Source organism: Grammomys surdaster, unplaced genomic scaffold (genome assembly GCF_004785775.1).
Source record: "Grammomys surdaster isolate TR1022 unplaced genomic scaffold, NIH_TR_1.0 270, whole genome shotgun sequence".
Taxonomy (NCBI): Eukaryota; Metazoa; Chordata; class Mammalia; order Rodentia; family Muridae; genus Grammomys; species Grammomys surdaster.
In genome coordinates, this window is record NW_021604711.1 from 3410035 (window position 1) to 3425214 (window position 15180).

The window sequence follows — 15180 nt, forward strand, 5'->3', positions numbered from 1 at the left end:
CCTTTGGTGGCTTTAGCGGGATGGATCCTGAGTTTGTATGTCAGCCTCCATCGCAGGATCCGTGTGACCACTTAGTATCTTGGGTCTCTTGCCCCTATGCAGGCACCACCAGTGTTGTGCAGCTTTTAACTAGTGAGAAGAGACATCTGTTTATCCCAGAAATGGCACTGATGACAGATTAAAACACAGTTCCACCCAAGTCTAACTTAGTGAACCAGTGAGATTACTGGAGTCACTCTCAGGACACAGATGCAGGTATCACTGGAAGCTGGCTTCAGCAAGAGCGAGGAGTCAAAAAGACATGTCCTAGGAACTCTCAGAAGAACCTGGCGGCAGCTCTGCCCGTCAAAGTTTCCCCTCCCCAGCAGTTGTTACTGCTTAGGTAACCTGGGAGCAGAGCAGTGCCTTGTGAATTTTGTTGATTTCTTGAGTCTTAATGAACCTCCCTCCAAGAGAAAGTGTTTTGATTTGGAGGAAATAGCTACATAAGGAGAATTATGACACTTGCATGGACAGTCAGGGTGGGGAGGGACCAGCTAGTGCTCTCCCATCTGGAAGGTGCTCCCCAGATACTGGAGAACCTCACAACCTGGGGGAATGCAAACAGAGACCAGACCAATACCAAGTGGGCCACAACTTCCATAGTAGAAGAAGTGCAATATATTCCTTTTATTACTGAAAGCTGGCTCGTGTGGTCCCTTGGCCACTGGAATTGGTTCCTGCCATTTTGTGGTCCTGTTTTTTTAGACCTTCTCAGAACTGAGCCAAGTTAGAGCTCAGCAGCTCAGCCTTGGGACCTGTGATGTCCTCCATTGTCCTCTCAGAGACTCCCTTCCATGATGAGCAAATGTCTTTTCTTCTCTTTGACCCTCTGGAAAAGGCCTTCTCTGTGATTTCCCACACACTGTCTGACCACAACCTGGTAACTGAAGCACTATGGGTACTTGCGTCTGCTGCCACCAGGATGTCCACTTCCTGTACACATCCTCCCTTGTGCGCGTCCTACTGTGCGCAAGAACAGCCTCTGTACTCATTTACTTGTTGCCATGATGAGTCTTTTTCTGGGACACAAGAGGGGTGGCAGTATGGAGGGCAGGCCTTCGGGACTCACTGGGTTTGGATGTGTATCAGTGCCTTGGAGAGACAAGAAGGCTGGTCCTGGAAGACCCTGGAGCCGGAGTCCTGCAACCTGCTTCCTAACTCCCATCCTGCTTCCTGTTAACTCCGCGGCTCTGCAGCCAGAATGGCCTGACAGAACTCTGTGGGTGTTGCTGCCCTCTTGCTTCCGTCCTGCATCAGGCTGGGAGCCCTGCTTTGCACAGTTGCAGCCTGCCTGTGGTTGCCAGCTATACCCAGGCCCAAAGCTGGGCTGTGAGCAAAAGAACCAGAAATGTTCTCAGAGGTGTTGTGCCCACTACCCTTGAGAGTAGGAAAGTGGGATCCATTAGGGAAGGTGACAGTTGCTCGAGCTGGTGGGAACATAGAGGTCTGTGGTTGGATCCCAGACTCTCACTGTGGGATCCCTTCCCATTAGGGGAAACCTACATGCACACACACACACATGCACACACATACACGTACATGCCTACACACATGTGCATACATATATGTGTGACATGTGTATATCCATGCACACAATACATACATGCACATGCACACATGTATGCATGTGTGTACAGGTATATACATATATAAGCATATATGTGCTTGTGTGTAAGACATATGCATTACAAGCCTATATATAAGCACATAGTAAATGTATCTTCCATACACACAGACACTAATGGTACTTTAACTCACGCGCACCTCGGCTTCTCTGTTGCCCTCCTCTATGTGGCTTTGCAGCAAACCAGGAGTCATGAGCTAGTGTCCCAGGCTACAGTCATTGTAAAGAAGGATCCTCAGATGGGAGGGTGCAGATAACCTACAGTCTTCCTACTGCCCGGCTGCCAAGCCTTGTGTGTGGGGGTGCATCTGAGATACCAGCTGAGGGTACTATAGGGAAGAGCCTTTGTGCTGGGCTGGATGGAGACAGACACAGCTTGTTTCTGGACCTAGAGCCCCATATACTAGATGAGAACTGCGGGCCCCATTCACTGGCTATGGGGCAGAGACATACTGGGGTTGTCTCCATTGAGAGAGACAGGTCCCCTTCCCATGCTGTGGCACTGTCTAGGGCTGTTCCTAGAAGAATATCTATGGGGCTCCCCCACTGTGAGTGCTGTTTTTAGAACTCCAGGGTCCACCCCTACTTAGTCTTTGTGATTTTTTTTTTTGTGTGTGTATAAGAGGATCAGCCATCCTAGCCTAGCCTTAGTGTGGCTGATGGCTCGATGTGCAGCTCCAGGCCCTCTTTTTCCCTCTCTGGGCTTGCTCAGATTCTGTGTCTGAGAAATGGAACCATATGCATGACAACATCACAGGACTTTGTGGGCTATGGAATGAGTAAGAGTACCCTAAGGACACTAGGTCCTTTCTTCATGTGACATGAGAGGTTGACACCACCCATAGGACAGGTATTGCTCACATTACACAGATGACAAAACTGGATTCCCCAACAGCAAAGGTCTCCCCAGGAACATACAGACAGGCAGAACCAGCCCATGCTCCTACATCAAGCAGGTTGCTATGTTTGCCACCACCACTCTGATAGCTGGCCCCTGGGCGCTGCTTGACTGTAACGGTTGCTGTTCCGACTGTTTTCTTTGTAGTCACTGAGCAGGAGACAAAAGTCCCCAAGAAAACCGTCATCATGTAAGTGCAGGCGTGAGTCTAATCTTCCTCTGACTGTCGTGCCCATGCATGTTACTAACCTCCTCACCTTGCGAGCCTGGTGCCCTGCTGCCTGCCTGCCTGCCTGTGCATACAACCTTCACCCCCAACCCCATGGGTCATCAGCACCTTGCTGGTTCTTGCAGGCAATCTCGCATTTTCCACTGCCTGTGGAACCTCCACACACCACAGCTCCTTTCTAAGCCCCAGAGCACACCGCACAGGGTGGCAAGATTCTACACACTTCATGGTGATTCACCAGGGTGGTGGCTTCTCAGTAGCTGGAGAGAGCTGGGAATGAAAGCCATTTCCCTTTACGGGCTCAAGACAGACTTCTGCCCTTTAGTTACCCAGAGTTTAGGGAATGTTGGTGACAGTGCTTCCTGCAGTAATGGATTCCCACTCTATAACCTGCCCTTCCTGATGCAGTATTTAAATACATTTACTGCAACAGAAAGCAAATCTTGAATGTGATCTAGCTTTTATTCATTGGATCTAAATTAATTATGCTACAGTGATGGATATCATAGCCCTGGTGCTTTGTGTCCCCGAGCCTGGCCCTTGCCTTTGGAAAATGGGAAAGCAGGAACCCTGGGAAGCAAGGAGGCTATCTCATCTGACTCTCTCCTAAGGTGGGCTGTTCCCACGGAGCCACCCAGCCTATACTCACCACCTTAGTCTTGGAAAGGCCCCACACTGGAGTTTGGCATAGTTGGTTATCCATATCTGCCATGTGGGGAGCAGTATTATAAGACACTTTGAGGCATCAAGACCAGGGTCCCTGGTGTCCGAGGAGACCCCTGGTAACCAGTGTTGTGACATAGCTCTGGGAAAATTCTGTCTTTCCATTTTTGTTTTTTATCCAAATCTCTGCTGGGAGCAAGATGCAACTGAGCCCAGACTCAAATCTTGCAAAGTCCTAACCAATACCTGCCACTTACCCTGGTGCCCAAGTTCTGCCTCCTCCTGTTGCTCGGACTCCCATTTTGAAAGAGTGGAATTCAGACAGGGGACAGGGCATGGGAAAAATCAGAAGGCCTGTGGCAGCCCAGCAAAGTCCAGAGCTAAGCCAATTCAGGTGTATGCCTTGGCCTGGTGAGGTGGTACTATTCCCATCCCCTCAAACCCAGAAACCAGGAACATGGGCTGCAGGTCCGAGCCAGCTGCTCCCTGAGCTTTGCATTGTGCATGCGGCTGCTGCATCAGCTAGCCATCGATCCCTATTAACTGAGGGGCTTCCGAGATCTGGCCTGGTACTATCCCTATGGACAAAGCACAAAGCCTGCTCAAGGGGTGGAAAAGATGGGGACCAGTACAAGGAGCATTGCAAAGCACAACTCACTTTGTTTAGGAAGCATCTAGAACTCTTAGTTAAGATCATATACCCAAGTCTGAGGTTGACCACTGGAACTTTGTGCTTTGTTTCTTTGGTTTTCTATTTTCTTAGCTAGGGTAGTGCAGGTTGGTCTCAAGTGCATGTGTAGGAGTTTGTGCTGTCTTATCCTCTGCTCGCTGACACAGGCACTAACGTGGGCTCTGACATATGCTGATGGTACTATGCTGGGTGAGGCTGTGGCTCTCTTGGCCATCTCTTCTTGGGCCCTCTCCCCCTACCAGAGAGGAGACCATCACCACTGTAGTGAAGAGTCCTCGTGGCCGACGACAGTCCCCCAGCAAGTCTCCCTCCCGTTCACCCTCCCGCCGCTCTGCCAGTCCACGGAGGCCAGGGCTGTTGGCCCCTGAGATGCTGTACCCACCAGGGACCAGCCCATCCCGGAGGCTTGAAGTAGAACAAGGCAGGAAGGCCCCAGTGCCTGCATTGTATGTGACAGAAGTTGAGGCCCACACTCCAGCCTCGCAGTCCCAGCCCAAGTGGTTAGAGGTGGAGGAAACCATTGAAGTCCGGGTGAAGAAGACAGGGTCACGAGGTGCATCTCCTGTCCGAGAGACGACCAGCCATGGAGAAGGAATTCTCTTCACACTGCCTGGTGGGATCCCTGGTAGGGACCCAAATGCCAACAACTCCAACAACAAGAGTGTGTACCAGGAAGCCCGGACCTGGGGTCCCACTGTGGTCCATGTTGGTGAACCTTTTGTCTTCCAAGTGGACTCAGTGGGCAATGTGGACTGGACAGCTGCTAACCCTGAGCCAGAGGAGGTCAGAGCCTCCCAGGAGGAAGAGAACATTGAGAGGAAGGAAGGAGGCAATGACGAAGACGAGAATACCTTCCGGATGGAAGAACCGCAGGACATTGACAGCCTTCAGGGCCGTGACCCCAAAATCCTCACACACAATGGCCGGGTGCTGACATTGGCTGACCTGGAAGATTATGTTCCCCAGGAAGGAGAGACTTTTGGCTGTGGGGACCCCACCCCCAAAACCCCTGATGAACCTCCCTGTGAAGTCTCTGTGCTCCAGAGAGAGATCAGCGAGCCCACTGTGGGGCAACCTGTCCTGCTCAATGTGGGGCGTCCTCCAGGCCCCAGTGCCACCCCCAGCTTCTTCAGGCCAGGTTCTCAGGTCCACAGCCCTGAGAGCGTCTCCTTCCTTTTGCGTGAGGCCTGGACAGGTCCAGTGAGTGCTGCCCCTTGGACAAGCTCCTTCCGTACCCATGTCCAGAGTTCTGTCGACAGTGGCCATGGAAGCTTCAAGACAGAAGTCTCCACCCAGACAGTCAGCTTTGGGGCTGTAGGAGAGACAGTCACTTTGCATATTAACCCAGATGGTGGAGAGGCCCCAGGCCCATCCCAGGGCTGATGTCACATATTGAGGACACAGCATAGGGACAACAAGGTAAGGCGAGCGGCCCAGAGCCTTGGACCCTGCCAGGTACCAGCATCAACCCTGGAACCCACAGCTTACCTCGGGGACTTCCCACCCCCTGTTCTTCTCCAGCCTGGGATTGAGCCTTCCTTGCTTTCCTGCCCGGTCCTGCCTACCTCACTGGACCCGATCTCTGCCGGGAGGATGGGGGAAGTCCCTGCAGAGTTGGAGTACGCTGATGTCACTTCAGAAGAACCCTGGCCAGGAGTAGTCCTGAGACTCCGACTTTGGACTCCACCTCTCAGTCCCTTCTGTGGGGCTCTAGAAACAAGATGTGGACTTGGGTGTTTGCTCTGAGACATATCCCCATAGAGGGTTTTCTCCAATGCTACACCTAAGACATGTGTTTACCTGGCACCAGCTCTGCCGCTCTTCAGGGCCACTTCTATAGTGGACACAGATTAGGGTGGGGGGAAATCCCTGGTCATTGCCCTGGAAGAACAATAAATCAAGTCCCAGACCCTGCTCTCTGCTCTTTCTTGCTTGTTCACCCAGAAGCTCAGGGTCCTCTCCTCTTGTAGCCACCTGCTAGATCTACTCTCATTTCTTCAACATTACGTCTCAGATCACATAGGCCTCTAGGGTGGTTGATTACTTGTGTACCCTGATGAAGTGCATGCAGGTCCCAGCCCACCTTGAGGTTCATAGGTAGTGTCTTAATTAGGATTTTACTGCTGTGAACAGACACCATGAACAAGACAAGTCTTATAAGGACAACATTTAACTGGGGCTGGCTTACAGGTTCATAGATTCAGTACATTCTCATCAAGGTGGAAACATGGCAGCATCCAGGCAGGCATGGTACAGGAGGAGCTGAGAGTTCTACATCTTCATCTGAAGGCTGCTAAGAGAATACTGGCTTCCAGGCAGCTAGAATGAGGGTCTTAAAGCTCATACCCATAGTGGCACACCTATTCCAACAAGGCCACACCTTCTAATAGTGCCACTCCCTGGGCCGAGCATATACAAACCATAACAGGTAGATTAGGGACAGGATTTAAATTGGTCATTGACCATCTATAGAGCTGGTCCTTGGGACTCATGGTGTAACCAGGGCAGCCATCACAGTCACTTTTGACCTGTCAGCATCTGAGGAGGCTTTCCTAATCCCTGGATAGCTGAAGCCATTGTAGAACGAATGGGGAGTCAGAGGTGAGATTGGGTGACCTTTGTGTTCTAAGCTCTTGGTGTATAGTGGTAAATCTCACCATCTGCAGAGGAGATGACTCAGGATACTAGCACTTGCCTGTAAGGGGATGGATGGGACCCCAGGAAACCTCTAGCTATGAGGCCTGCTCTAAAGGCTGCTTCTGGCCTGTTGGGGTTGGGAACAGCTTGTCCAGGTTGTGTCTGGGGATGTCAGAGATGCCTCATCCCCAAATACTGAGGAGGATCTTGGCTGGGAAGGCTCTGGGCAGGAAGGAGGTTTACTGGCAAAGGAGTGGTCAGTAGTCCTAGGGCATGTGTATTGGGCCCCCACATAGGTATCCAGGTCTGAAAGGAGGCACGTGGAGAAAGTCCAGGAGCCATACCCAAGAGAGGTTTAGAGGCATGCTGGGGTGTTGCTTACTAGGAATTGGGTAAGGACACAGGCCTGGACTGGGCTTGGACCATTTAGGTATGGGGCAGAAAGCCATCAGCCACATGGGGTGAGACATGAGCTGCCCTGGGAGGTGAAATAGGGTCATGGTTCCTGAACACCCAATCCTACAGTTCCCCTGGTCCTTAATGTGCACCAGTCAGTCTAAGATTTGGGGTCTAGAGTTAGCCCTGAGGACAGCCAGGGCTGGATGGAAGGTGTGTGGGACTAGAGGCACACTGAAGATGGTGGCTTTCTGAAGATGTACTTTCCCTAGAGCTTTGAAGAGGGTGGCCCTGAGTGTACATGGATCTGGGGTGGGGGCAGCAGTGGTCCTGTAAGCAGCAGCCCTGGGCTCAGAGCTCCTCAATGTGCCTGCAATTCCTCCTGAACACCCCCCACCCACGGCTTCCCAAGCAAGGAACAGTGGTAGCAGCAGGTCAGGTGCAAGAGGGCAGTCTCCGAGAAGAGAACTGGGGTGGGCACTCGAGCCTGTGCCTGGGATTTCTATCCCCAGTACAGACTTACCTTGTATTCCCTCCCTCCTATCCACAGACACCTCCATGGAGGGCTCTGCCCACCACACCCAGGATGGAGCTGACCAAGAAGCCACTTCTGTCCTTTGGAGACTGCTGGGCTCAGAAGCCCTCAGTCCCTCTCCAGGGGATTTCCAGAACACCAGACAAAGTGAGCCACCTGCATTTGAAGAAGCTGCTCCCCAGATTCCAGGCACAGCTTCAGGTACACCCGGTAAGGTCCAGTAGGGAGCTGACTGCAAAGACTCCTCCCCTCCTTTGCTAACCCCACCCAACCCTTGGCCACGTGATCCAAAGTGTCACCTTGATTGCCCATTTCATGGTTATAAACTTGCAGAGCTCCGGGGTACCTTTATGGCTTTATGTGTCATCGTGTACTTTGCCTGGTCATGGCTCATCCTTAACTTGACCTCAGTTTCCCAATCTGTGAACTGGGCCCACCCAGTTCACCTGTGCATGTAAAAGGACCCAGAGGTGCTCACTGCCATTTGGAGTTTCAGTTTCCCCAGATGTGTCATCTGTCCACTCAATCCCACACTGCCACCTGTGTCCTGCTGTCATGTCACCATCACTTCAGCCTGGCTGGATATACAGATCCTGGAGGGCAGACCTACATCCCAATGCCAGCCTGGCTGGAGGTCTGGGATGCCAGGCTTGTTGCCCTGGTGGGGAACTGGAGAGGTCTCAGATCTGGCTTCAGCAAGACAGCCAGTGGGCAGTACTAGGTTGTGGTGGCCAGGACTGCCTAGTTCTCACTCCAGGTTTTCATCCTGGCCCTGGAGCTGCTCTTGATTCTCCAGTCTACCCTACACTGGTCACATGGGGAACCCATGCTTGTTAAAGAATGCCCTCCCCACCCCAGCCAGGATTCAACTCACTAGGCTCCCTGCTGTCTGCCAGGTGGACTCCCGGAGGTCTCGCAGCCTGGCACACACAAAGGCCTGGAGCAGGAGAAGACAACAACTTCTGGGTCCCAGGGATGGACCGTACCCATTCGGTAACCTCCCGAGCCAGATGGGTCACGTGTGAAACTGCCCTCCAAGGGACACCCCTGGGTGGGCAGTGCAGAACCTACTTGCTTTGGCCTCATGGCCTTGAAGAGTTAACAGGATGGACTTAAAACTCTCCAACACACTTCTTACAGGCCCCCGCCCCAAGCTGGTGGGCAGGGGAGGGATGAAGGACCTACCCTAGAGCACAAGGTCTTGGGGAGAAGCGGGGGGGGGGGCTCTACGCACATATCTAACCCCACAAGTAGGGACAGTAGGGTCCTTATCCTCTCCTGGGGTTCAGGTCCCTGAGAGGTAGAGTCAGAGTGCTTCAGTGAGCAGAGAGCACCCTGTCTTGACTCCAGGGTGGAGGGCACAGCCTGGCCAGGTGCAGGCACTGGGCAGCTGCTCTTGGATGTACACAGCCAAGTCATCGTGGAGACCACACAGAGGACCTATGTGTGCCAAGCTCCTGACACAAGTGTCACAAGTACGGAAGCGGGCCAGCCAGATGGGAGTCCACCCATGCTGGGTGCTGGGGGGGGGCATTTTTATGAGGGTCTGATTAAGTCACATGGTATGACGCCTTAGTCCACGTTTCCCCATCTCTTTTTTTTCTGTGTCCCCTTGGAGGGCCTAGAACCCTCTGGGAAGAGGCAAACGGCAGCAGATGTGGTGCCTGCAGGCTCCATGCTTGAGAGCGGCTCTTAGCACTCTGCCTGCTTTGGCTTGATGTCCTTGTAATTGCTTGGCCAGCTGAAGTTAAGGCAGGAAGGACACGGGCTGTGCTGAAGGAAGCACTTCACAACCACCAAGGGCTTAGGCAGTGAGGTTGGGGTCACCAGAGAAAGAAGTGGGCTTTGTGGTCCGAGGGACATCAAGCTTTCCAGACCACAGATGTACACGGCGGGCTGTGCGCCTCGGGCTATGAAGCCCGAGAGTTGCTCCACACGGGCTCTCTTCCCGCCTCTCCCAGGGCCCCCATCCATGCAGGTCACTATTGAGGACATACAAGTACAAGTAGGGGACATGGCACAGTTTGATGCTGTCATTGAAGGCAACCCACCGCCCACAGTGACCTGGTACAAGGTAAGAGTAGGCCCAGGCAGCAGGGGGAGGAGACGGGCTTCGGGAGCTGGAGGGCATGGGTGCATGTATGCATGAGACCATGTGCGAGTATGGAAGGGGGCTCATGCACCCCACTATGCAATCTGTAACCCCCATCCCATAGCCCCACCCTGCAGTCCAGTATGTTATCTTCCCATCCCACGTCTGGCCTGCTCCTGGGGCTGGGCACACAGCAGGTATTGGAAGTACTACTCCAGGGAGGGTGTGTGAGTCCAGGTGCTGGCATATCCCAGGATAGACTGATGGTAGCCCAGCCTGTCTCCTGTTTGTTCAGGACAGCACCCAGCTGATGGATGGTGCCCGGCTGAGCCAGAGGCAAGATGGAACCACTTATTCCTTGGTGTTGACTGACGTGGCGCCACATGATGCTGGTGTCTACACATGTGTTGCCAATAACACAGGTGGACAGGTGCTCTGCAAGGCGGAGCTGCTGGTCCATGGGGGTGAGTTGGCTGGCTCCTCCCAGGCTCTCCCAGGGCAGGCTATAGGCACCAGGGAGCAACCCTTGTCATTGCAGGGGAGAACAGTGGGGTCAATTCATGGCTGCCTATAGTGTACCTGTCCTGTGCTTTGACGGTAGGGGACAAGCTAGATGCCGAAAAGCAAGTCTATCGGAGAAAACTGCATTCCTTCTACGAGGTTCAAGAAGAGATCGGGAGGTATCGGTTCCTCACCTGCTCCACAGTCTCCAAGCCTTCCCAGGGCACCCTCAGCATGGTACCTACCATGGGTTCCCTCTCTCCTTCTTCACTCCCAGGGGTGTGTTCGGTTTCGTAAAAAGGGTTCAGCATAAAGGAAACAAGATGTCCTGTGCAGCCAAATTCATCCCCCTTCGGAGCAAAACTCGGGCCCAGGCATACCAAGAACGAGACATCTTGGCTACACTTGGCCACCCACTGGTCACTGGGCTCTTGGACCAGTTTGAGACCCGGAAGACTCTCATCCTTATCTTGGAACTGTATCCTGCACCTGAACCCCTGAGAGAGTTCAAAAGGCATCAGGTCCCAGACTAGGGCTGGCGTTGCTGAGTGTGGAGTCCCTGTTCCTGGGTGCTATCGTGACAAGTACTAGTCCCACCTCTGAGCATCCTGTTCCTGGTGCTGTGACTGGGTGTGACAGCAGCTCCTGAGCCTACAACTCAAAGTGACGTGGTTGGGGTTTTGGACATGAGAGCTTTCCTTTTTGTGGGTCACAGATGGGGGCCACCACAGACTTGATTCTTATCAAGGATGGACTGGATCCCTCTCAGAGGTAACCTCTTGGATACTGGAGAGGGGCTCCCAGCCCAGCTCTTCCTGGTCTCTGTCACACCCATGGGGGCGTGTTTGGGGATCTTATTTATTTCATGACCTGGCTGCCTATCACTCCTGAAACTGTGTCTTAGGATCTTAGGAAAGGGGTGCTTGGAGTGGGCTCTGTGCAGAGGTGAAAGGATACCCCAGTTCCATCAGGCTGCTGCTCAACAACCTCACTCACCAGAGGGTCTTTCTGAAGGGCCCTTTCTCAGGGTTGTGAACCATCTGGGACCCAGGAGTCTTCATCCCATTCTCCTTCATCTCAATACCGGCACTTCCAGATCTGGCTCACAGGAGCCTGGAGTCCGGGGTACCTTTTTGTGAACACAGGCCTAGTAGTCAGGTGGGTTCCAACCAGGTGCAGCTTTCCTTGACCAAACCCAGGTGCTCATCTGAGGAGCTGCTGGATCGACTCTTCAAGAAGGGTGTAGTGACTGAAGCTGAGGTAATCGCTACCTTCTTCTTGCCTGAGTGGGTCCCTAGAGTCAGAGCGCACATCCCAGTCCCCAGACACAGCCTCTTTGACTTGAGTCCCTTGTAGCTTCCAAGGTACCCAGGTATAACCAGCCTCTCTTACCCCTCCTGACCATACCAGCCCAGCTGTCCTAGTGATGTCTGCCCCTCCCTGATTGGAACAGACTGCTGCTTCCTGCCTATTTAGGCTCAGCACACCTTTGGGAAACCCCTAGCCCTGGAGCTCACAGGTTCCTGACCTGTGACTTTGTTGGTTACCTGACCCGTGGGGCCTGAATTAAGAGGAGGAAGGCTTGATGATGGAAGCAAGCTGGAATAGAATGGAGGAGGAACCTGAGGCTGGCCCCTCACCTGGGCCAGGCCTTCAGGAGGTACCTGAGGCTGGCCCCTCATCTGGGCCAGGCCTTCAGGAGGTACCTGAGGCTGGACTCTCACCTGGGACAGACCTTCAGGAAGTATATGAGGCTGGCCCCTCAGTTGAGCCAGGCCTTCAGGAGGTACCTGAGGCTGACCCCTTAGTTTGGCCAGGCCTTCAGGAGGTACCTGAGCCTGGCCCCTCAACTGGGCCAGGCCTTGAGGAGGTACCTGAGCCTGGCCTCTCAGTTTGGCCAGGCCTTGAGGAGGTACCTGAGCCTGGCCTCTCAGTTTGGCCAGGCCTTGAGGAGGTACCTGATCCTGGCCCCTCAGTTTGGCCAGGTCTTGAGGAGGTACCTGAGCCTGGCCTCTCAGTTTGGCCAGGTCTTGAGGAGGTACCTGAGCCTGGACTCTCAGTTTGGCCAGGCCTTGAGGAGGTACCTGAGGCTGGCCCCTCAGTTGAGCCAGGTCTTCAGGAGGTACCTGAGGTTGACCCCTCACCTGGGCCAGGTCTTCAGGAGGTACCTGAGGCTGGCCCCTCAGTTGGTCCAGGCTTTCAAGAGGTTCCTGAGGCTGGCTCCTTACCCGGGACAGACCTTCAGGAGGTACCTGAGCCTGGCTCCTCAGTTTGGCCAGACCTTCAGGATGTACCTGACGCTGGCTCCTCACCTGGGCCAGGCCTTCAGGAGGTATCTGGGGCTGGCCCCTCACCTGGGCCAGGTCTTCAGGAGGTTCCTGAGCCAGCCTCTTGGGGGCTAGCTCCGAACTGTACCCGGCCTTTATCACAGGTCAAGGTCTACATCCAGCAGCTGGTGGAAGGCCTACACTATTTGCACAGCCATGATATCCTCCACCTGGACATAAAGGTATTGACCTTATGGTACCTCCAGGACTCAGAGCGGGGACAGGTGGGAGCCCCTGCGCTTGGGTTCTACTGAGGACAGGGAACTCACTGCTTCCCAGCCATCAGGTAGGGTTTGGCTCTGGTGGAGGAATGTGATGCCTAGTCTGACCTGGGGACTCCCCACTGCCCTTTACCAGCGTCAAGGACTCTTCAGTGCTCCCCTAGGCCCAGAGAGTAGGAGTTTCCTCTCTCATGAAGTGTAGCTCTCAGCAACTTCCCAACTCTGCCTGACAGCCCCCCAACATCCTGATGGTGCACCCAGCTCGGGAAGACATTAAGATCTGTGACTTTGGCTTTGCCCAAAAGATCACCCCTTCAGAGCCACAGTACAGCAAGTACGGCTCACCTGAATTCGTGTCCCCAGAGATCATCGAGCAGAGTCCTGTGAGTGAGGGCTCAGACATCTGGTGAGTGGATGGCCCACCAGGAGGGCTGTTGGTTGGGAGCCTCTCTGTCCTCCGTGGGTCTGTCTGGCAGCCTCTGAGCCTCTGCCTCCCCTTCCAGCCCCGACATGCATACCCCTTGCCTGTGGGACAGGCCTGGTATGACTCACAAATGTGGTGTTTTCCTTCTTACAGGGCGATGGGTGTCATCTCCTACCTCAGGTAAGCAGACCCTGCTCTACCACCTCTTCCAAGCTGACCCTTCAGTGTAGGCCAAGCACATTGCTGGCTACTCCCCAGATCAGCCCCGAGACACAGCAGGCAGCTATTTTGAGACCAGGCAGTAGGCCAACCCTGATTAAAAAAAATGTGTTGTTTAATGCTTCCTACTAACACCCCACTGTCATGAGGCAGATCTTAGCCACTGCCCCTGCAGGTCTGGGGGCTTGACCATGGGACACTCATTGTCCCTGATGTCCTGAAAGTGCTAGTGGTATGCTCAAGTTTGGCTCTTCTCTGCAGGTTGAACTCTGAATTCTACCCTGGCAAATGCTAGTTCCTACCCTAAACAGACCTTGAATCTCTTCCCATTCTGAACCTGAGGCTCTTCCCTAGCTTAAGGCTAGGTGTCACCTCAAAGTGACTTTGTATACCTTTCTTGAACCCAAACCCCTACCTCAAATGAAGGCTATGTCCATACTGCAAGCTGAGCATATATCTCTGTCCTATTTTGGACATGAGTCTCCATGTCAGGACAAGGGCAAGTGACCACTTCAGGATGAGCCTTTAGTTTTACCGAAGTCAGAGCCAAGATACCCACGTCAGGTTTACCTCATATGCCCCATTAGAGCTGAGCCACCATCTCTGCTATGGGATAACTCCTAATCCTCACCTCAGCCTGAACCTGGATTCTCATCCCAGTCTGAGCCCTGGTAACTAAGCCTAGATCCCTGCTCCAAGCTAATGCTGGGTTGTTCTGGTCCAGCCTGAGACATTTCCTCAAATCCTCAGGTCTAGATAAGTGTGGTGCACATCCAGTCAGGGAATCCTCTCTGAGAGTCAGCCTCCCCACTTCTCTGCTTTCAGCCTCACCTGCTCATCCCCATTTGCTGGAGAGAGCGACCGTGCTACCTTGCTCAATGTTTTGGAGGGGCGAGTCTCTTGGAGCAGTCCCATGGCTGCTCACCTGAGTGAGGATGCCAAGGACTTCATCAAGGCCACGCTGCAAAAGACCCCCAGGTGAGTGCACACCTGTCCTTCACCTGCCCGAGCTCCAGTCAGCCCTGTCACACCTGACTGACTAGCCCACCTGGCCTGCTTCTTCCTCTAGGGCCCGGCCTAGCGCTTCCCAGTGCCTTGCCCACCCCTGGTTCCTGGTAAGTAGGCCCAGCTTGAGCTCAACTCGCTGCTCTGCAGAGAGAGAAACAAAGGCCAAGAGTTCTCATCAGTATAGATTATTCTGGCCTGTTGCCCCCCACCCCAATTCAGAGGACACTAGTGCCTTCATATTGGCAAGGGGGTCCTGGAGTTCTCCACAGAGGACTGCTCTGCAGTTAGCAACGAGGGGTTCCTTCTGCCTTCCTGGGCATCTGGGAGAGGGACTTGCAGTGTCCTGATTCCAGAGTGTCTGAGAGGAGACCCTGAAGTCTGTTGCCTCCACCCTGCTGGGCCTGCATCCCTGGAGGACTCCCACCAGGGCACCAGGGTCTGTTTCTTGTTACCACAGCCACTCCCCTCCCACTGCAGAAATCCATGCCGGCTGAGGAAGCCCACTTCATCAACACCAAACAGCTCAAGTTCCTTCTTGCTCGAAGTCGCTGGCAGGTGAGTCCCCTTTTCCCAGGAAAGAGGTGCTGAGGTCAGGGAAGGGAACCTGGATCTAGCCATGTGACCCACTTAGGCCAGGAGCACAGGGCCAGGCTGGCCTGCTCCATGATTCTGG

The 15180-nt window shown here is 53.7% G+C and overlaps 1 protein-coding gene across 1 annotated transcript in view; it reads left to right on the plus strand.

Moving 5' to 3' along the window:
* Obscn (obscurin, cytoskeletal calmodulin and titin-interacting RhoGEF) overlaps positions 1 to 15180 on the plus strand; it is a 113094-nt gene that overhangs the window by 90886 nt on the left and 7028 nt on the right. Inside the window, 16 exon segments of the mRNA XM_028776488.1 lie at positions 2712 to 2754; positions 4390 to 5513; positions 7731 to 7925; positions 8612 to 8708; positions 9066 to 9190; positions 9677 to 9789; positions 10103 to 10271; positions 10409 to 10487; positions 10586 to 10786; positions 11508 to 11568; positions 12740 to 12817; positions 13090 to 13262; positions 13434 to 13460; positions 14325 to 14477; positions 14569 to 14614; positions 14985 to 15062. Coding sequence (XP_028632321.1) covers positions 2712 to 2754; positions 4390 to 5513; positions 7731 to 7925; positions 8612 to 8708; positions 9066 to 9190; positions 9677 to 9789; positions 10103 to 10271; positions 10409 to 10487; positions 10586 to 10786; positions 11508 to 11568; positions 12740 to 12817; positions 13090 to 13262; positions 13434 to 13460; positions 14325 to 14477; positions 14569 to 14614; positions 14985 to 15062 — 2762 coding nt within the window.